At 34.7% G+C, this 23,687-nt stretch overlaps 1 protein-coding gene across 1 annotated transcript; it reads right to left on the reverse strand.

The window, feature by feature from the left end:
- Positions 1-22,362: 22,362 nt before the first annotated feature.
- Positions 22,363-23,327, reverse strand: LOC127204338 (serine/arginine-rich splicing factor 3-like). The gene has a single exon (XM_051163275.1). It carries the CDS (start codon positions 23,211-23,213, stop codon positions 22,719-22,721), a length of 495 nt encoding a protein of 164 aa, XP_051019232.1. The 5' UTR covers positions 23,214-23,327; the 3' UTR covers positions 22,363-22,718.
- Between the last annotated feature and the right edge of the window lie 360 nt (positions 23,328-23,687).

Genomic DNA, 23,687 nt, shown 5'->3' on the forward strand with positions numbered 1-23,687 from the left:
TGTTCTCCTTTCTTCACATCCTTGTCAGCACGTGCTGTCAACTGAGTTTTTGATCTTAGCCATTCTGATGGGTGTAAGGTAGAATCTCAGAGTCATTTTGATTTCCGTTTCTCTAATGACTATGAATGTTGGAAAAATTTTTAAAAAGTATTCTCAGCCACTAGAGATTGATGTTTAGAATTCTCTGTTTAGCTCTGTGCCCCATTTGTATTGGGTTAATTCGTTAATTCATGCTTAATTTCTTGAGTTCTCCATATATTTTAGATATTAGCCCTCTGTTTGATATAGGATTGTTGAAAATCTTTTTCCATTTTCCTGTAGGCTGCTGTTTTGTCCTATTGGCTGTGTCTTTTGCCTTGCAAAAGCTTTTCAGTTTCAAGATGTCCCATTTATTAATTGTTGATCTTAGTGCCTGAGTTGTTGGTGTTCTGTACAGTCTCCTGTACCAATGCATTCAATGTTATTAAAAGCTATTCCCCACTTTCTCTTCTATTAGATTTAGTTTATCGAGTTTTATGTTGAGGTCTTTGATCCACTTGTACTTGAGTTTTGTTCAGAGTGATAAATAAGTTTCTATTTGCATTCTTCTACATATAGATATCTAATTAGACCAGCCTCATTTGTTGAAGATGCTTTCTTTTTTCCATTGTATGGTTTTGGCTTCTCTGTAAAAAATCAGGTTTCTGTGGTTGTGTGGACTTATTTTTGTGTCTTTGATTTTATTTCATTGATCAACCTATCTGTTTTAATGCCTATACAATGCATTTTTTTTTATTACTGTTGCTCTGTAGTACAGCTTGAAAGCAGTGATGGCAATATCATGGTGGCATAGAATTGTTTTAGCTATCCTGGATTTTTTATTTTTCCATATGAAGTTGAGGATTTTTCTTTCAATATCTATAAAGAATTGTGTTGAAATTGTGATGGGAATTTCCTTGAATATGTAGATTGCTTTTGGTAAAATGGCCATTTGTACTGTGTTAATCCTCCTAATCCATGAGCATGAGAGGTCTTTTCACCATCTGATATCTTCTTCCATTTGTTTCTTCAAAGAATTGATGTCTTTGTCATACAAGTCTTTCACTTGCTTGGCCAGACTTACTCAAATATATGTATTTGTGGCTCTTGTGAAGGGTGTTGTTTCCTTAATTTCTTTCTTAGCCAATTTGATTGTATAAAGGGCTACTGATGGTTTTTAGTTAATTTTATATCCAACCCCTTTGCTGAAGGTGGTTTTCAGCTATACAAGTTCTCTGGGAGAATTTTGGGCATCACTTGTATATACTATCATCTGTGAATGAATTACTTTGACTTTTTCCTTTCCAATTTTTATCCCATCTACTTTAGTTGTCTTACTGCTCCAACTACAAAATTTCAAATACCATCATTAATAGACACAGAAATAGTGGGCAGCCTTGTCCTTTCCCTATTTTAGTTGAATTGCTTTGAGTTTCTCCTCATTTAATTTGATGTTGGCTCTAAGCTTCTGTATAGTGCTTTTATTGTGTTTAATTATGTGTCTTGTATCTAATCTCTCCAAGACTTTTAGCATGAAAGGGTTTTAGAATTTTTTCAAGAGTTTTTTTTAAACATCTAGTGGGGTGATGTGTGGGTTTTTTCTTTCATTTTGTTTATATAGTGGATTATGTTTATGGGTTTTCATATATTGAATAACTCCTGCGTTCCTGGGATGAAGGCTATTTGACCATGGTGGATGATATTTTTAGGTGTTCAGTGTATGGGTATTTTATTGAGTATTTTAAAATCAACATTAATAAGGGACATTGGTCTGAAATTCCTTTTTTGTTGTTGTTGAGTCTTTGTGTGGCTTAGGTATTAGCGTGACTGTGGCCTTATAAAATGAGTTTGGCAATGCTCCTTCTATTTCTATTTTGTGGAATACTTTGAGGAGTATAGGTATTAGCTCTTCACTGAATGTCTGATCGAACTCAGTGTTAAAACCATCTGAACCAGGGTTTTTTGAGGAGGGAGGGTTGAGAGGCTTTTAGTAACTGCTTTTCTTTCCTTATGAGTTTTAAGTATATTTAAATAATTTACTAAATCTTGATTTAATAGTGGCAAGTTGCATCAGTTGCATCTTTTATGAAAATCATCCATTTCATTTAGATTTTCCACTTTTGTGGAGTACAAGTTTTGAATAAGTCCCAATGATTCTTTTGCTTCCCTTAGTGTCTGTTTTTATGTCCACCTTTCATTTCTGATTTTGTTAGTTTGCATACTGTCTTTCTTCTTTTTAGTTAGTTTTGGCTAAGAGTTTGTCTATCTTGTTGTTTTTCTAAAACAAACAAACAAAACAAAAATAAAAACAAACTCTTGGTTTTGTTGATTCTTTGAATTTTTCTCTTTGTTTCTAATTTATTGATTTTGGCCATTATTTTGATTATTTCTTGTTATCTACTCTTCTTTGGTGTGTTTGCTTCTTTTTGTTCTAGAGATTTCAGGTATGCTAATATGTTGTTAATATGAAATCTCTCTAATTTCATTATAACGGTCTCAGTGCTATGAACTTTCCTCTAGTACTACTTTCATTGTGTCCCATGAATGTGGGTATGCTGTGCCTTCATTTTCATTGAACTTTAGGAAGTCTTTAATTGCTTTCTTTATTTCCTCCCTAAACCAATAGTCATTGCATAGGGTATTGCTCAGTTGATATGAGTGTCTAGGATTTCTGTTGTTGAAATCTTGGTTTAACCCATCAATGTCTGATGAAGCTCATGGGATGATTTCAATTTTCTTGTATATGTTGAAGCTTGTTTTGGATGGACAATGTGGTCAATTTTGGAAAATGTTCTGTGAGGTGCTGAGAAGAATATACATATATTTGGAAGCAATGTTCTATAGATATCTGTTACATTCATTTGATCCATAACATTGGTTAATTTTATTATTTCTCTATTTATTTTCTGTCTCAATGACCTGTACATTAGTGAGTGAGGAGTGTTGATGTCTCCTACTATTAATGTGTTCGGTTTTATGTGTGATTTAAAAAGGGTGCCCTTGTGTTTGCAGCATATATGTTCAGAATTGTGATGTCATCTTGATGGATATTTTCCTTTGATGAATATGAAGTGTCCTTTCCCATTTCTTTGCATTATTTTTGATTGAAAGTCTATTTTATTAGATAGTAGAATGGTTACTCGAGCTTTCTTTTTTGTGTCTGTTTGGAAAATCTTTTTTCCAGACCTTTACTCTGAGAAAATGTCTATCTTTGTTGCCAAGGTTTGTTTCTTTTATGCAGCAAAATGCTGGGTCCTGTTTTCACATCCATTCTCTTAGCCTATGTCTTTTTATTAGAAAATGGATTGATGTTGAGAGATATTATTTTCAGTGATTGTCAATTTTTATTATTTTGATATTGTTGGTGTGTGTTGCTTTCTAGACCTAGTGTTCTGATTATTTTTTTGCAGGAGGATTTTTTTTTTTTTTTGTGGTCCAATCTAATTGGTGTTCTGTGTGCTTTCTTCATTTTCATAGGTATTTCTTTCTTTAGGTTGTGGAAATTATCTTCTGTGATTTTATTCAAAATATTTTCTCATCCTTGGAGCAGGGACTCTTCTTCTTATATCCTTATTATTTTTTGCTTAGGTATTTTTCATTAATGTCTCTTATTTCTTTGATGTTGTGTGCCAGAGCATTTTTAGATTTAACATTTTCTTTGATGTGTCAATTTTTTCTGTAGTATCTTCTACACTTGAGAGTCTCTCTTCTATCTCTTGAATTCTTTTATTAATGCTATGTTTGTTGTTTCTGTTCTCTTGACTAGGTTTTCCAATATTGAGGATTCTATCAGTTTTTGCTTTCTTAATTGCTTCTCCTTCCATTTTCAGGTCTTGAACAGGTTTATTCATTTCCTTCACCTGTTTAATTGTATTTTCCTTTATTTCTTTAAGGTGTTTATTCATTTCTTCTTTAAATGTCTCTATCATCTTCTTAAGATCGAATTTAAGGTTATTTTCTTGGGCTTTGCTGTGTTAAAATATCCTGGGCCACCTCTAGTATGATAGTTGGGTTATAGTGATGCCATATTCCCCTGGCTCTTGTTTTTTGTGTTCTGATGCTCTTATTGTTTATCTCTGGTGGGCCCTGATAGGTGTTGGCCTCTGCTGGTACCTGATAGCTACAGACCTCCTTCTGTCCTGGACTATTAGCCTCCAGAGGTGGGGATTGAGCTGTTGGTCCCTGATGGCTGCTGACCTTTCATGGTCTCTGATGGCCATTGGTCTCTGGTTGTCCCTGATGACTGGTTGTCTCTGGGAGTACAGGTAGTGCTGTGGTCCAGAACATGTAGCATTCAGGGGGCAGAGCATAGCTTCTCGCTGCTGGGCTTACCCAGAGGCATGCATCAGGCAGGAGTTGGGGCATAGAAGTCTTATTAATCTGTCCAGAGTGGCTTGGTGGCTGCAGGCTTCAGGGAATGGAGGCTGAGCTGTGGACCAGGAATGGTGTTCACAGGGGATGTGGTGGGGTCAGCCCTTTTAGGTATGTAAGAAGGACAAGGCACTCTGAGACTTGTATGTAGATATGTCTCACTTGATACTCCCCGATGGCCCTGGCCTCTGTTTGTTCTGGCTGACCACATAGAAAATAACCCTTTATAGTCCAAGAAAGCACCAAACACCTAACCGACCCCCTTAAAGGAAATGTGGTATTGTTCCCTTATGGTTTCTTTCCACTGATTTGGGATGAATAATGCCTTTGTAGGAGCCCAAATAAAATTTTGGAATTGGTTAAACAAGCTAGGAGTAGCATTTGTGGTCCAGTTTCTAAATGTTGAGAAATTCCAGGCTTAATTAGAGTCCTGTGTGGGACAGTCTGAAATGCTGGATTCAACTGGGATTGGAAGCTTTCTTCTAAGGTGGCCTGGGAGCTGTCTTTCTCCAATGAGGAACAGCAATTGAAGTACCTGTTGCTTGGAATCAACAGCACTCATGTTTTGTAGATCTCTGTTTGGTCTTTTGATCACTGTGTAGTCCTGCTAATCAGATGCAGTGTGAGATCAGCACTACCATATTGAATCTCCTTCTTAAAGTAGTTGTAAATTATATTTCTTTCATTGTTAAAAATGATGAATACTTTAAAATATTTCCTATCATTCTTATCAATAACATATAAAATGTTTCTTAACATTCACATTTCTTATTTTGAGAACTTTGATCAGTTCTGTATCTTTAACTTGTTTTGTATTTTTCTTGGTGTTTTTCTTTGTTTATTTTGTTTTGTTTTTTATTTTTGAGGTATTTTTTATTGCATACACTAATGTTCAATCAGAAGTAGATCTGGAAAAAAGATATTTGCCCATTGTGTGGATTGAGTCTCCAGTTGATTAAAAGTTTAGTTTGTGTTACAGAAGCTTTTTAATTTCAAGAAGACATATTTGTTGATTATCAGTTGTATATCTCAGCCACCAGATTCTATCCAGAAAGTTCACATGCTCAAGTGTGCTCCTTATACCCTAAAAATTTAAGTTATGGGATTAATAATGAAATCAATCCATTGGTAATTCATTTATGAAAATAGTTATTATTTTATAATGTTTGTTAATTTCTGTTATTTTCTTGCTGTGGTTTTGTTTTTCTTAGACTTTATTTGGTTAACTCCTCTGGATTTTTTAATTCCTTGTTCCTTTGGGTGTTTGGCTACTCCTCTGTTTATACTGAAGCAATTCCCCTGGTTCCCTCTGTAGAGTTGGCTTAATATATACAAATTCATTAAATCATTTTTTATCATGGAAAGTTTTCCTTTTACCTTCATTTATGGCTGACAATTTTTATGGGTATAATAGTCTTGCCTATCATCATGGTCCTGTACAATGTCAGTTTATGCCTTTTTAGCTTTCAAAGTCTTGAGGAGAAAAGGTTTTATTTTGATGGATCTGCCTTTGTACATAATTTGCTCTTTCTTGAAGCATTCAGTATTCATTCTTTGTTCTGTGCATTTAATGTTTCACTTATATGTTTTGGGAGTTTGTTTTCTGGTCCTGACCTTTGTTGTTCTGTAGCTTCTTGCACTGTGATAGGCATCTCTTTCTGTAGATTTGAAAAATTTTATCCTATGGTATTGCTGAAAATATTTTATGTGTCTTTGACTTGAGCTTCTTCTACTTCTACTTAATGACTAGTAGAGTCTGTGCTTTTTGTAGCATTCCAGAATTTTTACATGTTCCATCTCTATTATCATTTACTTATTTATTTCAATTTAATTTTTCATATTTTACAGTGATTCATTTCCTCAACCTTGTCATTGAAACCTAATATTATTTCTGCTACTTGATCTAATCTATTGGTAAAGCTTTCCTCTAAGCTTTTTATTTGACTTCCTGAATTTTCATTTCAAGTTTTATTTCAGCTTGACTTTTATGCATGGATTCTTTCTCTTTATTAAATTCAATTTTCATATATTGAATTGTTTTTATCATGTCATTTGACTGCATTTTTACGGTCTTCAGGTGTTTAAGGTATGTACCTCCTTGAGTTCTTTAGAGATATTAATAATTTCTATTCTGAAGTAATTTTTCTTGTGTATGAGCTAAAGTCCTTTGATCTGATTATGATGTTAATTTTTCTAAGTATCTTATATTTGTGTTTGACAATGGAACCCAGGAATATACATATCTGATAAAACACCATGAGCAAAATCAATTTGAGGGGGGAAAAGATTTATTTCTCTTATATTTCCACATCACTATTTATAATTAAACATATTCAGGGTAGAAACTCAAAGAAGAAAGAAGTTGATGTAGAAGCCATGCAGAATTGCTGCATACTGGATTGATTCATATGGCCTGTTCAGCCTGTTTTGTTTCCTTCCTTTTCTTTTTCTTTTAAAAAACATTTTAAACATACATTTATATTATTACACATAAAAACAATCAGGAATATAAGTGTTACATTCCTGTGTTTTGGCTGTTTGTATTTGACAGCCTTGAAGAAAACATCTTTCCTATCTTGGTGCATCTAAAATTCTGAATGTAAATTAATCTCCATAACATCTTGTCACTATCAACTTACAACATCTATCTAGACCTAAAAACATTTTAAGCCCTAAACAACTAAGCTTCATTGAACTTATCTGATCTTCATCTCCACCAGAGGCTTGAGAAGGAATGAACTTGATTACCTGAGTATGCCAGGAGTACAGGTTAGTAGCTTTCCAAATGAGAGGATGACAGAGATAGTTTGCTACTTTAATAGTCACCCAACCTGCCCAGGCATATCAAACCACATGAGGCTGGATCTTACTCTTTCAGCCATTATTCAAGAAAAAGTCCCACAGTCTTGTCTTCAGGTCTGTTTGATGTAGGCATTTTCTAATTTGCTGTTCTCACCTCTAGATGACTTTAACATGAGTCAAATTGAAATTAAAACCAACCAGTAGGACTATATTGAGTAAGAGTGACAAGGAATGGACACCTGTATCTTTTTTTTAAGGCCTTTTTATTTATTCTTTTAATTAATTTATTCTTGTTACATCTCAATGGTTATCCCATCTCTTGTATCCTCCCATTCTTCCCTCTGTACCATTTTCCCCTTATTCCCCTCCCCTATGACTGTTCCTGAGGGGTATTACCTCCCCCTGTATATGCTCATAGGGTATCAAGTCTCTTCTTGGACACCTGTATCTTATCTCTTATTTTATTTTGGATTCCTTGGGATTTTTCTCCATTTATCATGACGGTGGTGATGGCTTTGTCATATATAGCCTTTGTTACTTTAAGATATGTACCTCCTATTTCTTTGTTTTTCTAAAAAGTTTTTTAGTTATTTTATTGTAAAAGATGGATTTCTTTTGTGAGGTTTTTTTCTGGCATTTAATGGGATGATCATGTGGTTTCTGTCCTTGAGTCCATTTATATAGTGAATTATACTAATTGATTTGCATATGTTTCATCATCCTTGGAATAAAGCCAATTTGGTTACAGTGAATGATTTTTTGGATTTGTTCCTAAATTCAGTTTGCAAGTATTTTACTGACAATTTTTGAGTCTATCTTTATCAGAGTCATTGGCTTGTAATTGTGATTTTTTTTGTTATTGTTGCTGGGCCTTTAGCTCATTTTTATATCCAGCCAATTATTTACTTTGTAAAAATTGAAGTGTTACTATCTTTTTATATTTTCTGGAATAGTGTATTTAATGTTGTTGTTAGATTTCTGAAGGTTTGATATAATTCAGTGCTTAATTCATGTGTCCCTGCTCTTAGTATATTTTTAATTGTGATTTCTGTCTCATTGATGTTTTAAATTATTTACTTCATTTTGGTTTGGCTTTAATAAGTCATATGATCTAGAAATTCATCTATTTATTTTAGATTTGCAGTTTAGTGAAAAATAAAATTTAAAAGAATTTTTTATTATTTTCTAGATTTCCTATTTATTTTATAATCTCATTTTGTAATTTCTAAATTAAATTGGGTCTTCTCTTTGTTTTTTTCTTCTTCTTTTTTAAATATTAAGTTGCCTAAGCATTTTTTCAATTGTATGCTTTCAAGAACTAATAATTACTTAATTGGTACTTTAAATAATATATTATCATGTTTATTTAATTAATTTCTTCTAGAACATCATTTCTCTCAGTCAGCTGATTTTGAGGTTGATTTCCACTTGTCTTTTCAATGTCTTTTTTTTAATCTTTAAAATTTATTATAACTTATTTAGGATACATACAGAATTTCATCCTTTTGCTTGTATCGTCCATTTCCCACTCTCTACCCACTTTTTTTGTTGCTGTTTTGATTTGCATTTCCCAGATGACCAAAGACATTGAGGATTTCTTTAAGTGTTTCTCAGATATTCAATATTCTTCGGTTGAGAATTCTTTGTTTAGCTCTGTACTCGGTCTATGGCCTGTTGTTTTGTTCCATTGACAGTGTCCCTTGCCATACAAAAGTTTTTCAGTTTCATGAGGTCCCATTTATTAATTGTTGGTCTTAGAGCCTGGGCTATTGATATTCTGTTCAGGAAGTGGTCTCCTGTGCCAAAGAGATCAAGGCTCTTCTCCACTTTTTTGTCTAATAGATTTGGTGTGTCTGGTTTTATGTTGAGGTCTTTAATCAACTGGGACTTAAGTTTTGTGCATGGTGATAAATATGGACCTATTTGCATTTTCTACATTTATTCATTCATTTAGAGTATTCTTTGTTGAAGATGCTGTCTTTTTTTCATTGCATGGATGTTGCTTGTTTGTCAAAAATCAAGTGTCCATCGCTATGTGGGTTTATTTCTGAGTCTGCAATTTGATTCCATTCCATTGGTCTATCAGTCTGTTGCTATGCCAGTACCAAACAGTTTGTATTACTGTTTATCTATACTACAGCTTGAAAATATGGATGGAAACACCTTCAAGATATCTTTTATTGAACAAGATTGTCTTAGCTACTTGAGCAGCTTCGTAGTCGTTTCTCCCAAAGTACATGCTGCATAGTTGAGGCTTTGCAGCCTTTATCACTGTGGGATGAAGTCTGTTTTCTCTCTTTTTATTCTGAAGCTTTTTTCACTGACTTTCAGAAAAGCAATCTCTGATTCCCATCTTTCTAGGAAATTTCTTTCAACTTTTATACAAATAATCAAGTAGCTATTTCTTGCCCACAGACAAGCTCCTATTCTTCAATGTAGTCGTGCATTGTCAGTGAGAATTTATATTTCTTGATCAATAGTTTTACTGATGAGCTAGAAATCTTTATTCTGAGAAAATTCCTTGTCTTTTGAGTTTAAAAGCTCTTGAGTTAGTTACAGAGCCTGTGAAACTGGATGACAGGAATGAGATGGTAATTGTTCCTTGTAATACTGTATCTAGACTTGTTCTTAAATATTTGTTATAATGTTAAGATGTCTATACAGTCTATTAGGTTTTGAATGATTGTGTGTTATAGGTAAACATGTATTTCATTTGCTAACTTTAGGCAAGATTATATGTTAAGACAATGGCTGGCCTAAAGTATGTTTACCTGAGTACAATCTCTACTCTTAGTCTCACATAAAGCACTTCAATTATCCTTGCTTTACCTTAGAAAAAAATGTAAAAGGGACTGAAAAGACTGGTTCTTAGTATTTAAGAGCACTTGCTGTTCTTTTAGAGGACCTGAATTAAGTTCTCAGAACCCACACTGAGAGGCTCCCTGTTGTCTTAAGCCCATTCTCTTAGTATTTAACATATTCATCTGGCCTCTGAAGATATCAAGTACAGTTAGACCACACACACACACACACACACACACGTGTGTGTGTGTGTGAGAGAGAGAGACAGACACAGAGAGACAGAGAGACAGAGAGAGGGAGGGAGAGAGAGACAGAGAGACAGAGAGATAGAGACAGTGACAGAGACAGAGACCAATACAGAGAGGGAGAAAGAGAATAAATCCCCCATTTAAAATATGGTTTATTTATTGGGTAAATATTTTTGATACATCACAAAATTTCATTCAACTATTCAACATAGTTTCAAGAATCAAGAAGAGGAAAGATGATTGATTTCCCATATTTGTTTTTTATTACTGCTTCCTTTCTTGATAGTAATACAATTTTCCCTGTTTTCCTTCCTAGTAATACAAAGTTCCTACTCATATGCTATGGTTTCACTTTGGAGACATTCTTCCAGACAATTATTTGAAAACTGTATCTATTGGAAAAAGTCTTTTAGTTTCCTTCTCTTAAGAAGCTGGTAATAGTCATAGGGGAGGGGAATATGGGAAAATGGGCGGGGGGGGGGAGGAATGGGAGGATACAAGGGATGGGTTAAACATTGAGATGTAACAAGAATAAATTAATAAAAAAAAGATAAAAATAAAAAAATAAAAAATAAATAAATTCCCACCTGAAAAAAAAAAAAAAAAAAAAAAAAAAAAAAAAGAAGCTGGTAATTTTTACTTTATTCTTAAAGGTGTTTTATTTCAGAGTACAGAATTCCCTTGAAAATTATTCATGCCATTTTCTTTTGATTTCTGTGGTGTTTGGTAAAGAAACTGTTGCATCTGAGTGTGAAGTATTTCTCTAGTTTTCAATTTTTTTCCTTGTCTTTAGTTCTCTTGATATCTTTAAGTCGTCTACTCTGTTTGGATTCCACTTGTTATCTTGATGTTGTAGACTTGGATTCCTTGACAAAATTGGGGTGTTTCTACCTATTATTTACAACCTTTCCTTGAGCAATACCCCCACTCACCAAATTATTTTTGAGCTCCAAATTTGAGATAATCAAGGTAATGGAAAAATGAAGATAAGTTATCACTAGCATGTCTTTTCTTGATTTACATTATTACCTCTTTTTTTTTTTTTTTTTTTTTTATTAATTTATTCTTGTTACATCTCAATGTTTATCCCATCCCTTGTATCCTCCCATTCCTCTTACCCGGTTTTCTTCCTTTCTTTTGTGACCTCCTAAGTGCTAAGGGCTGTTTCATTCCTTCTGTAATATAGTGTAGTAGTGTAGGATTCCACCACTCATGGTGTATTATGTAATTTCTAATTCTCAGATACTTGTTTCCAATACCCTCCTAGTTTGTGATTTGAAGAGTATGTGAAGACATTGGAGAGATAGAGGAAAGCAAATACAAATTATTGGGGCTGACTTACGGTGCATCAAAGTCAGCTGAAGAGTAACAAGTCACTTTCTCACATTTCATTTGTGTGTTTCTGAAGTCCACAGGGAGTAGCCTCCTTTCTTAACTACAACAGCTATGTCCTTTGCCTACATTGCTCAAATCAGTTGCATTGTTTTAAATAGTGGAAGTGAAATTTCTTAATATTTAGACAGTAGTTAGCTTTCAGAACTCCTGTTCTGAATGTTTTTTTCTCACTCTTTTGTATTTAGGAAAAGGAAGTGGCAGCCATCCAGATGATTTCTAAAAAGGCATTTTCCCAGAGCTTTCTGGAAGAAAATTAACTTCCAAGATGTGGAAGTTTTAAAAAATCAAACTGAGCATTTAAGTTTCTGAAATAATGTCTTCATTTGAAAATAAATTATATACAAAACGAACTTTATTGTTTGCATTTTAATCATTTTCTCTCTGTGAATCAAATTCCTCTTGCTGCTTGAGTAGGTGCCATCTGCTCATCTGTAACTAAGCCAGATTTATACTGGAGCCTGATTTCATATCTAACTCTGATAGATGAAACATATATCTTCATAAGCAAGGAAACTCTAGAAGATTTTAATATTTTTCTAAACTCAAATTTACTTATTAATAGCAAAATATAATTTTCTAAGTACTTGTTCATACATAACCTACATTGGAGGTATCAGCTATACATTGACACATAAATATACATACATATATGTGCATATACATATATATACATATATGAATGACATATTCTTAGAACTGTCACCAGAAGATTATACCAGCTATGTTTATAATTCAAATGATGCTTTCTTCTGCTTTCAATGGTGATTGGCAAGTCTCCTCATGTGTCTTTGGTTATCTCTGACTGTGCTAGTTGACCCTGATGATCTAAGGGATGCTTTCTCATATGTCTAGGATCTTGCTGGGGATGATGTACAGATTCACTTCTGGCCCATGTGTTTAGTCCTCTGGCAAGCTGCCCAGCAATATTCTTGTCATGCATGCAAGTGTACGACAGAGAAAGAGCACTGATAGTGGCAACAAGCACAGAGAATACACAGTGCATCCCTTGACATACAAACTTGGAATGAACAAAAGTTTACAGCCTTACAGCCTTTGTTTTTTTTTTTTTTGTTGTTGTTTTTTACCTTTTTTTTTTTTTTTTTTTTTTTTTTGGCTAAGTAGGTCAGAGGAGTTGAGGAGATGGGTTCCTAGACTCCTATCTTGACAAGAAAAAATTTCAAGTATCATTTGAAAGGCCACAGATATAAGGAAAGGTGAGCTATTGAACATTTTTCTGTAATTAATCTACTTTTCAGGCCAGTATGAAAATGGGGCTAGAACTCACTTTTTAAAAACTTATTTTAAAAAATATATTCACTTTACATCCCAACTGTAGCTCCTTTCTTCATTTCCTCCCAGCCATACCCCGCCCCAATATTCTACCTCTCCTTCCCCCTATTCCCCTCCTCTAGTCTTTAGACAGGGAGAGCTCTTCTCCTCTACCAACTGATCCCAGCCTATCAAGTCTCATCATGACTGTTTGCATCTTCTTCCTCTGTGGCATGGTAAGTACCCCACCAGGGGAAAGTGATCAAAGTGCAGGTAACAGAGTCTATGGCAGGGATAGCCCTGCCTCCCTTTAATAGGAGATCCATATGGAGACTGAACTGTCTATGATCTACATCTGAGTGGAGTATCCTAGGTCCCCTCCACACGTGGTTCTTGTTTGGTGCATCAGTCTCTTGTCACCTCCAGGATCTTCTTTCACCTCACTCATCCATAGGACTTACTGTGCTCTGCCCAAAGTTTGGCTGTGAGACTCAGCTTCTGTTTGTAACTCTTGCTATGTGGAGATTTCAGAGAACAACTATGGTAGGCTCCCATCCTGCTCTTTCTCTTCAACTGCTTCCAGTGTCTATTCTATTTGTCCTTTTGAATAAGAATTAAGCATCCTTCCTAGTGTCCTCCTTGTTACTTAGCTTCTTTAGGTCTATGGATTGTAATATGGTTATCCTGTATTATATGGCCAATATTAGCTTATAAGTGAACATATACCATGCATGTTCTTCTGGATCTGGGTTACTTTACTAAGTATGATCTTTTCCAGCTCCATCAATTTGCCTGAAGAACTTTTTTATGATACCTGAATAATATTTCATTAAAAAGATGTACCACAACTTCTTTATCCATTCTTTGGTTGAGGAACATTTGGATTGATTCTAGTTTCTGGCTATTATTAATAATGCCACTATGAACCGAGTTGAGTATATGTCCTTGTTGCATGGGGGAGCATCTTTTGGTTATACAGCCAGAAGTGGAATAGCTGGATCTTGAGGGAGAACTGTTTCCAATTTTCAGAGAAAGTGCCAGATTAATTTCCAAAATGGTTCTACAAGTTTGCACTCCCACCAGCAATGGAGGAGTATTCCCTTTTCTCCTCTTCTTCTCTATTATGTACTATCACTTAAGTTTTTTATCTTAGCCATTCTCACAGGTAGAATATGGAATGGCAGAGTTGTTTTGATTTGCCTTTCCCTGATGGCTAAACATGCTGAGTATTTCTTTAGGTGTTCCTCAGCCATTTGATAGTACACTGAGAAATCCTGGTTTAGCTCTGTACACCAATATTTAATTGGATTATTTGGTTTGTTGATATTTAATTTCTTGAGTTCTTTATATATTTTGGATATTAGCCCTCTGTTGCATGTAGGGTTGATGAAGATATTTTTCCAGTCTGTAGGCTGTCATTTTGTTTTATTGACAGTGTCCTTTGCTTTTCAGAAGTGTTTTAGTTTTATGAGAACCCACTTACTAATTGTTGATCTTAGAGCCTGAGCCATTGGTGTTCTTCAGGAAGTCGTCTCCTTTGCCAGTGAGTTCAAGGCTCTTTCCCACATTTTCTCTTAATGGATTTAGTGTTTCTGGGTTTCTGTTGAGGTCTTTGATCTACCTGTACTTGAGTTTTGTGCAATGTGATAATATGGATCTATTTGCATTTTTCTACATGTAGACAAACCGACCAGCACCATTAGTTGAAGATGCTATCTTTTTTTTCCAGATTAAATGCAATTCCTATCAAAATACCAATACAATTCTTTACAGATTTTCAAAGAACAATTGTCACCTTCATATGAAAAAACAAGAACAAGAACAAGAACAACAACAACCAGAATGGGTAAAACAATCCTGTACAATAAAAGATCTTCTGGAGGTAGTTCTATCCCTGAGCTCAAGCTATATTATCGAGCACCTGTAATAAAAACTGCATGGTACTGGCACAGAAACAGACTGGCGGATCAATAGACTCAAATCAAAAACCCATAAATAAACCCACACACCTACAGATACTTGATTTTTGACAAAGAAGTCAAAACCATTCAAAGGAAAGAAGATAACATCTTCAACATATGGTGCTAGTATTAACTGATTTCTACATGTAGAATATGTAAATAGATGCATATTGATTACCCTACACAAAACTCAAGTCCAAGTGCATCTAGAACCTTAACATAAAGCCAGGAGTCACTTTTACACCTCCAGAACAGATTTTTTTTTTGTCTTAGTATTCATTCTACATACCAGTATGAAGTGCCTGAATATTTATAGGAAAACAAGTGTTTCAGAGTATGCTTTGGCCATGAATTGTGGCTAGACTGTGGCAGTACAATTGTGTCTCTTTAATATATTTAATTTTTTTATTGATTTAAAAAATTACATATTCATTTATATTCTTACACATATATACAATGAACTACCCACAGCAAGAAGGACCATGAAACAATTAGGAAGTATATAAATGTTACATTCTTAGTGTTTTGGCTATTTGTATATGGGAGCCTTGAAGAAAACATCTTTTTTCTATCTTGGTGAGTCTAAAATTCTGATGTAAATCAGTATCTATGATAGCTCATCATTATCAATTTAAAACATCTATCTAGACCTAAAAACATCTTAACCCCGAACCATCTAAGCTTAATTATAAAACTAAACTATCTAGTCTTCAATCCCATTAGAGACTTGAGAAGGAATAAAATTAATTACCTGAGTATACAAGGAGTGCAGGTTCGTAGCTTCCCAAAAAAGAAGATGACAGAGACAGTTTGCTACCTGAACAGTCACCAAAAATTCTCTAATATATCATTTAGCAGTTCCTCTCCATTCAATGTTAATCACACAGATTGTAAATCAATCAATCTTATGTGACTGAAAATGTTTTCCAAATGTTACTGTAAACAATGACATGTCCTGAGGAACTTTCTGCATTTTATTTTTAGCTTATTGCTTTCCAATATAACTTGTTTCTTCTAACTATTGGAATCTTCTCTTCACACATGTATCCTAAAACATAATTAATATTTGTGAGAGATTTATTTTGGGAAGAAAATTACAAAGTAAGATATAAACTTCAGCCTGTGTGTGTGTGTTTTTTTTTATTTTTATGTGAACATTTCATAAGGGCTAACTCCCCCACATGTTGCCACCTTGTCATGGTGGACCCAAGGCTGATAAAAACGTCCTGAGTGGGATCTACTTCAGACTGCTCTGTTGCTTTGTTCCAAGATTGCAATTCTCCAGTTCCCCAAATAGTTCTTGCCAAAATTTGTTTTGGAGAAATAATGTATTTTGAATATGACATATGTTTGAAATTATCAGGAAATGCAGCCAAGATTTGGAAATTAACAAGAAAAAGTTATTTCTGAAAATATTTGAGTGCCAAAAACAAGTGTTTGGATTAAAATATTAGGGCAATTCATTATTTAGTAAATTCAATAATATTAAATATTATTGAAAGAAGTCCCAGAAGGATAGCAAAACATGTTTTTTTCTATCAATCCTTATAACTATCATTTAAGGCATTTTATAACTTAATGAGGAGAGTAATTATAACTTTTGTGCAATCATTTATAGATGAGCTAAAAAGTCTATCTTTATTATTATTTCTAGAATATATCATGTCAACTCTGAATGTAAAGAATCAAGTTTTCCTGAGGCACTCACAGTGAGTAGAGAGAACACAGTGAATAAAATAATTTTGCTATGGATACATGCTATGGCTGATGAACCGATAAGACCGTTCTCAAGGGAAGATGTACAAATGGTCAACAAACATTTTCTATCAGCACAATACACTAAGTTTCTTTGAAATTCTACTCATTATTGCTATCATCAAGAAAACAAACTATATATATATATGTATAATATATTTTTCTTTATGTGTAAAGAATAACATTATGATATTTCCTAGAAAATGAATGAACCTGGACATCAACACAATATTAAGTGAAATTAGACAGATTTAGAAAGGCAAATATGCATGCCATGATTCCTCTTCTGCATAGGATCTACTCCCTTTACTACAGGCTGACAATTATAGCAATAGTGAGCACATACTGTCTGCCATGCCAGTCATGTTGGATAGAGGTTCTCTATCATGCTATTATTTTACCAGTGAACACATCTTACTCTGGAGGTCAATAAAGTATCACACAGGTTATATACCAGGGTAAGAACAGTGAGGGCCTTTGTTGTTGTTGTAGTTGTTGTATTCGAAGTCTTCTATTATATAGGTCTCCTAACAGCTATATGATTTGAAAATGCAAATTTATCTTCTTTTACATGTAGCTGCTAGTCTTTGTATCACTTCTAAAACAATTATTGTTCTGGCACTACTGTAGAGAATCAGTTTGTCATAAATGTAAGGAAGACTTATCTAATTTTAATTCTATTTCATTGATCTATAAATATTAAATCTTAAAATATTGTCAATTACTGTTGTTTTTATAGTTAGTTGTGAATCTGAGAAGTGGGAGTTCCATATGTTTTGTTCTTCTAAAAGGTTGTTTTGGTTAACATAGGCCCTTTGTAACTTCATATGGATATTAGAAGAAACTTGCCAATTTCTATGAATAAATTTGTTGGCTTTTTATTGAGGATTATGCATAACTATAGATAAATGTATTTATTAATATTATTTTGATATGACAAATTACCTGACAATAAACAGCTAAAGGAAATTTTACTTCAGAGAAACACTGCAGCTCACCATGGTCAGGAATACATGGTGGCAAGAATGGGAGGTTGCTAGACATGTTGATTCTGCAGTCAGAAAGTATAGAGATAACAAGAAGTGAGACCAAGCTATAAGACATCAAGGTCAAGTGAGGCCAAGCTATAAGACATCAAGGTCAAGTGAGGCCAAGTTATAAGACATCAAGGTCAAGTGAGGCCAAGTTATAAGACATCAAGGTCAAGTGAGGCCAAGCTATAAGACATCAAGGTTAAGCCCCAGCAACCCACTTCCTTTACCATAGTTCTACCTCCTAAGGGGTCTGTAAACCTCTCAAACAGTACAACCAGCTGTTTAACAAGTGTTCTAATACTTGAGCACATTGAGGCATTTTACATTCAAACCCCAACACTCCACCTCCCATCTTTATATGCTGATTTGCAATACATGATAACAAAAGTATTCATTCCAAATGCCATCATCCCCATGCTCTTAAACAGTTATAATATTGTTCAAATGTGCAAAGAAATAAGACTCAAAGAAATCTTTTTTTTTTAAAGAAATCTCTTATACATAAGATTCTTTATAGTCTAAATGCACCTTACGTACTTTCAAAAATGAATGGCAGAGTGAATGTGCCCATGCCAAAAGGAAGGGCGTATCGTAGCATGCAAAAATTTCACCAAAACAGACCCAAATCCTGCAGTGGAAATATTAAATACCAGAGCTTCATGTCTAGCTTCTTTGCCTCATAATGTGATCAATTCTGATAAAAAGTCTTAGGTGAGTTGTTGTACATATCTCTATTGTTGCATTTCAATGTAAAGTTATGTATGTCACAGAAATGACTTTGCTTGTCCCTCAAAATAATCTGGCTTTATGATCAGAGACAAATAGGTTTCACTTTCTACTTGGTATTTAAATTAAACTTGGGGGGCAAGTTTTACAATACAGCTTGTGTTGTATTATTTCAGAGTGAAACTAAATAATTTTTGATGTAGGGTTAACATGATAATTAGATGTACTATGAGTGGAGATGTCATTAGGGCCAAAGAGATAGCTCACTGGGTAAAGTGCTTGCCACAAACATGATTACAGAGTATGGTCCTTGGGTTCCCATCTGGTACATGGAAGTGTGTCTTCTGATCTCACATGTGTATCATTCCTCTCATACACACTCACACACATACCACACACATACATACACACCACATGCAATACAACATGCACACATATGACACACGCACACACACAAACACAAATATTATAAGAGAATGCACTAGAATATTTTATAGAAGAGCAGAATTTCATCTTTTTTTATCTTCTACCTTTAAATAGTATTCTATGGGAAAGACTACTATTTAATCTTAGCTTCCACATTTATGAAATGTGTAACTCTGGATAAATAATTCAATAGTTCCAAATTAGTTTTGTTTTTTTAAGTGACATGAAGAAAGAGAGGATCAAAATGGTGGAATTTACTGGATAGTCTGTGGTGGAAGGAATGCAAGTTCAAGGTAATCCTGGTCTATATAGTAATATCCTTCTGAGAGAGAAGAGTCGGGGAGAGAATATTTCAGGAGAATTAATTTATAAAATGTTAATTAAAATTTAATATATTTTCTTCCATCTGTATTTTTTATGATAAAGTGCTAAATGGAGCTTGTATTTTAATTTCCTTTATTCCTTGCCTAGAAATTTAAAATATTTTTCTAACTCAAAGTTTGAAAACTTGATCTCAGTGTAGAGTATTGTCTTCTCAATACCCAGGTCTTATCGTGATGGAGTCTTCTTTATCATTTTATTTATTATTGAATAGAAAATTTAAGAGTATTATTTCAATGACTGCAAAAATACCACCTACTTCCTGATCAATGAGGTTAGAGCACATGCCACTGCGGAACCATGTCTTTCCTCCTGATCTTTGAACACACGTTACAGTTAATTGTAAATACAGTGCAACATATAATAGACACTGAATGTGCTCTGAAACACATTTTTAAGCTTTAATGTCAAGAATGCCATGAACATCCCTTAAACAGTTATTCATAGGAAACATGAAAGGGTTTGGATAGGCTTTAAGCCATCATAGGAAAGGTTGTCCAGGATGCAACTCAAGGTTTGTATTAGGCTGTTTCTGAACTCACACAACAGTGTTCCTACTTGGCTTTCATTCACAGAATTTCCAGAACATCTTAGACAGATTCATCTTTCCACATGGGAGCATTAAATCACAATGACCCAGTCAAAACTGTTGCTGCATATTTTTTAATTTTTGACCATGTGCTGTGAAGCTTATTCAAAATTACTTCAAAGGAGTATAATGTCAGTGTCTTGTCACCAGCATCTCATCTGTCATCTTGGCAATATCTGAAATATCTTTTATCTCTCAATGTTTTGTGTGTGTGTGTGTGTGTATGTATATATATATATATATATACATATATATATACATATATATATATATATATATAATTGTATTTGCCTCTTTTGTGCTTTCTTTATCATCTTCCTGAACTCCTAGGTTTGCATGCAGCCTACAGTAAATCAAGTACAGATGGTCTAAGTAAGTTATTGAAAAGTCCAATGTGATTGGACAGATTCATAAAACGTAGTCAGATTGTACATAGCTGAATACATATTTATACTTCCTTTACATCCCATACACAATAGCATGTTTTCATATGTAACCATTCTAAATGAGAACCTGGACCACACATAAAGAGGTTCATATATCCAAGAGCACTCGGCAGTCACTGAGTTGCTGCTCATGAATCAGAGTAAAACATAAATAAGTGGCCACAGCCTCATTACTCCACTGGCTGGGTCTTTTCTACTGATTGGTTTTTAATGTAACAGTAAGAACCAGTGGGGTTTTTCAAGTATTTTATGCCATGGGAGTGACTGTCCACAATCAGCTGCTCGCTCCCTTTTTTTAAAAAAAAGTCAGTACTCATCATCTATATACAATGATTAAGCAAAGTGGGAGTGACAGAATTTCTAGGTTATAATTATATGTCAGATGGTAGAGCATAAACTTGCATGTAATTTTATATTGATATTTGCTAATTTTCTAAAATGAATTTGTACTACTGTAAGAAAATGAACTTCAGTTAATTAGCTGGTGTTTATTCTCTGGATACTCATTCCATTTTTATTGATCTTTATGATCGATTTCCTGGTACGCGTCTGGTCACAAAACGCAAGTGGACTGGTTGCAGTGAAGGGGAAGCTGGCTGACTTATGTGCTTCTTGGACCTGATGGTGCTACCCCAAGAACATGGTTTCAGAGTTCTGACTTGCAACTTTCCTGTCCCACAAAGAAGAATGCCACTTATTCTTGAGATTTTTTTTTTCTTTATGGATTCTGCCAGGTTTTTTGAGTTCTTCCAAGACTCTTTGCCAGAATACTCAGGGTATGTGTGATTTTCATATGAAAATTACCAGACAGAGGAAACAGATGGCATTAGAAGAAAGATTTTCCTTGTTTCCTCCTGTGAGAAGAAACAAATCATTCTTCCATATTGTATTAAAGACCTTGTTGGAATTCAATCAATTAAACTTATTAAGCATGGCCTATCTTGGTTAGAATATGTCACCACTTTCATTAAAATGTTACAATAAAAACTCCACAAAATTCAGTTGTTATACTTGATTTAACACTTCCCAGAAGTATGATTTTTTATTGCTCATTTTGTTTTATAAACAATTGTAAAAATCCCTTGATAAATCTCACTTAAGGAGAACAGTAGACTTGGTGACTGATATTGATTGATTCCTCGTAGTAGCCTTTCCCTTCCCATATCGTCTCCAAGTTTCAAGCCTTTTCTCTTTGTGATGGTGAACTGACAGATAGAAAGCATGCTGCCTATGTGCATTCCTTCCTAGGATCAGTATCTTCCATAAACAAGAGAGATCCCCACAGTTACTCTGATAAGATGTGCCAAACATCTGCCTTCTCATTGCTCTGGCAGGAAAGCTTTTCATAGAAAGACTTCATGTCCATCATTCTGTCCATATCTGCTTCCCGTTCACATCTTTGTATTTGAGATCAGATATCAGGTAAGGTTTCACATTTCCTCGTTTACCTGTGCTCTTTAGATTAATCTAAGTAGGGATTAAGAGGATGTACAATAAACAAGTGGGCAAATTGCCAATATACCATTTGGAAAAGCCAGTTTGTGCAAAAGGTTCATTTTATTTGTGTTTCTTTTTACTGGAGGAGATGGGTAAAATATATACTAGAAATGGACCAGTTTGCAATCTTTTTTTTTTTTAACTACACAATTATGCTAGTATTTTATTAATTCAAAAGTACTTTACAAGAAAATATAAGTATGGCTTCCAATAGGAATGTTGTTCCTGGACTTGATACCAAGCTCACAGATTTGAGTGTGCAAAGAAAAACAGGCTTTCTTTCAAGTTAAACAACAATTTGTAACCAAAACTTTAATCCCAAGGATTCTCACAAACATATTACAAATGACAGCATGAAAAAAAAAATTCTTGCACAGTAACTCAAAAGTTTGGCTCTACAATGTACCCTTAAACTGACAGGACATTGACTGGTGTCTTAGACTTACATTTCCAAATAAAGAATGTTACAAACAGCTGTGCATCCATATATAGCAACCAGGAAGGAACCCTTTTACAAAGTCTTCAGAGTGCAGTTCCCACTCTACCTGTTGGCTTGTGTTTCCCAGCAGCTTGAAAGACCGCTTATCATCTCACCCACAGCTCCACACCGTCACAGCCCAGCTACTAAAGAAACTACAGTTTTATTCAATCTCCGCCAGTTGTTGCTATATCATTAGCACATCACACTTTAACTGAGCAGAATCTAGGTTTATTTCAGTCTATGAAAAACTAAAGTTCAAAGCAAATTCAATCTTGCTTAAGGGAACATTGTAAAGTAACAATTCTTGATATTACATGCCTCAAATGATCCATTTGAAACCTTAGAGAATTATATCGTTATCTGTCACTGTTCCAAGACACAAAACAAATTTGAACAGCTAAAACATCTTAAAAATGCACCAAGCTTATGAAGTCTTAAACAAAACTTTAATTTCCTGTACATACTCCTGTCAAATGAAGTTACTTCCTGTACACCACTTCTTTTGCAAACTGGTCTTCTATTTCCTTTCATTTGATCTAGATCGGCTACGAGACCTAGAGAAGGAGCGAGACGGCTTGTGATTTCTCTCACGAGACAGAGACCTTTCTCTTCTCCTATCTCTAGAAAAGGACCTGCTCCGGCTTTGAGAGAAGCTTCTCCTCCTTGGAGATCTGCGCCGAGGTGGAGGACTCCTCCTACGGTAATCATCCCGAGGGCGACGACCCCAAGAGGGAGGTGGGCCACGATTCCGACTTCTTTTTTCACCGTTTGATAGTTCCACTCTTACACGGCAGCCACATAGTGTTCTTCCATCTAGCTCTCGGACAGCATCAGCAGCATCTCGGGGATCCTCAAATTCAACGAAAGCAAAGCCAGGAGGGTTTCGAGCAACCCACACACTTCGGAGTGGTCCATAATAGCCAAAAGCCCGTTCTAATTCAGTCTTGTTCCCGTTGTTTCCAAGATTACCTACGTAAACCTTACAGTCCAGTGGACAGGAATCACGATGCATTTCGAGATCCTGGGATCAAAACGCCGAAGCTCAAAATCCTAACGCCTCCGACAGGGCCACCCGCTCCACTCTGGCTCTGCTGCACGGATGCTCACGCTCCTACGGCGTCCACGAAATGGCCCCAGTTTGCAATCTTACTAATTGTGACTGAGGGATGCATTTTCCCCACACTCCCTTCAACATTTGTTGGCGGGTATATTGTAGGTCTTTGCTCTTCTGATTGGGGCTAAATGAAGTTTCAGTATTTTTTTATTTGCATTTCCTAATTTCTAGGGACAATGAAAAAAATTTGACATATTTCTAGCTTTTTTCTTTTCTTCTTTAGAGAACTCCGTGTTAGGGACAAGGTTCAAGTTTTGAGTTAGTCATTTTTGTTTTCATTGTTTTTCTCTTTTCTTTTTTTAAAAATATATTTTATTGTTTTATTCATATTACATCTCAGTTGTTATCCCATCCCTTATATCCTCCCATTTC

This window comes from Acomys russatus, chromosome 2, assembly GCF_903995435.1.
Source record: "Acomys russatus chromosome 2, mAcoRus1.1, whole genome shotgun sequence".
NCBI lineage: Eukaryota > Metazoa > Chordata > Mammalia > Rodentia > Muridae > Acomys > Acomys russatus.

Coding starts and splice junctions, on each gene's coding strand:
- LOC127204338 (XM_051163275.1), bottom strand. CDS start 23,213: ATGCATCGTGATTCCTGTCCACTGGACTGTAAGGTTTACGTAGGTAAT.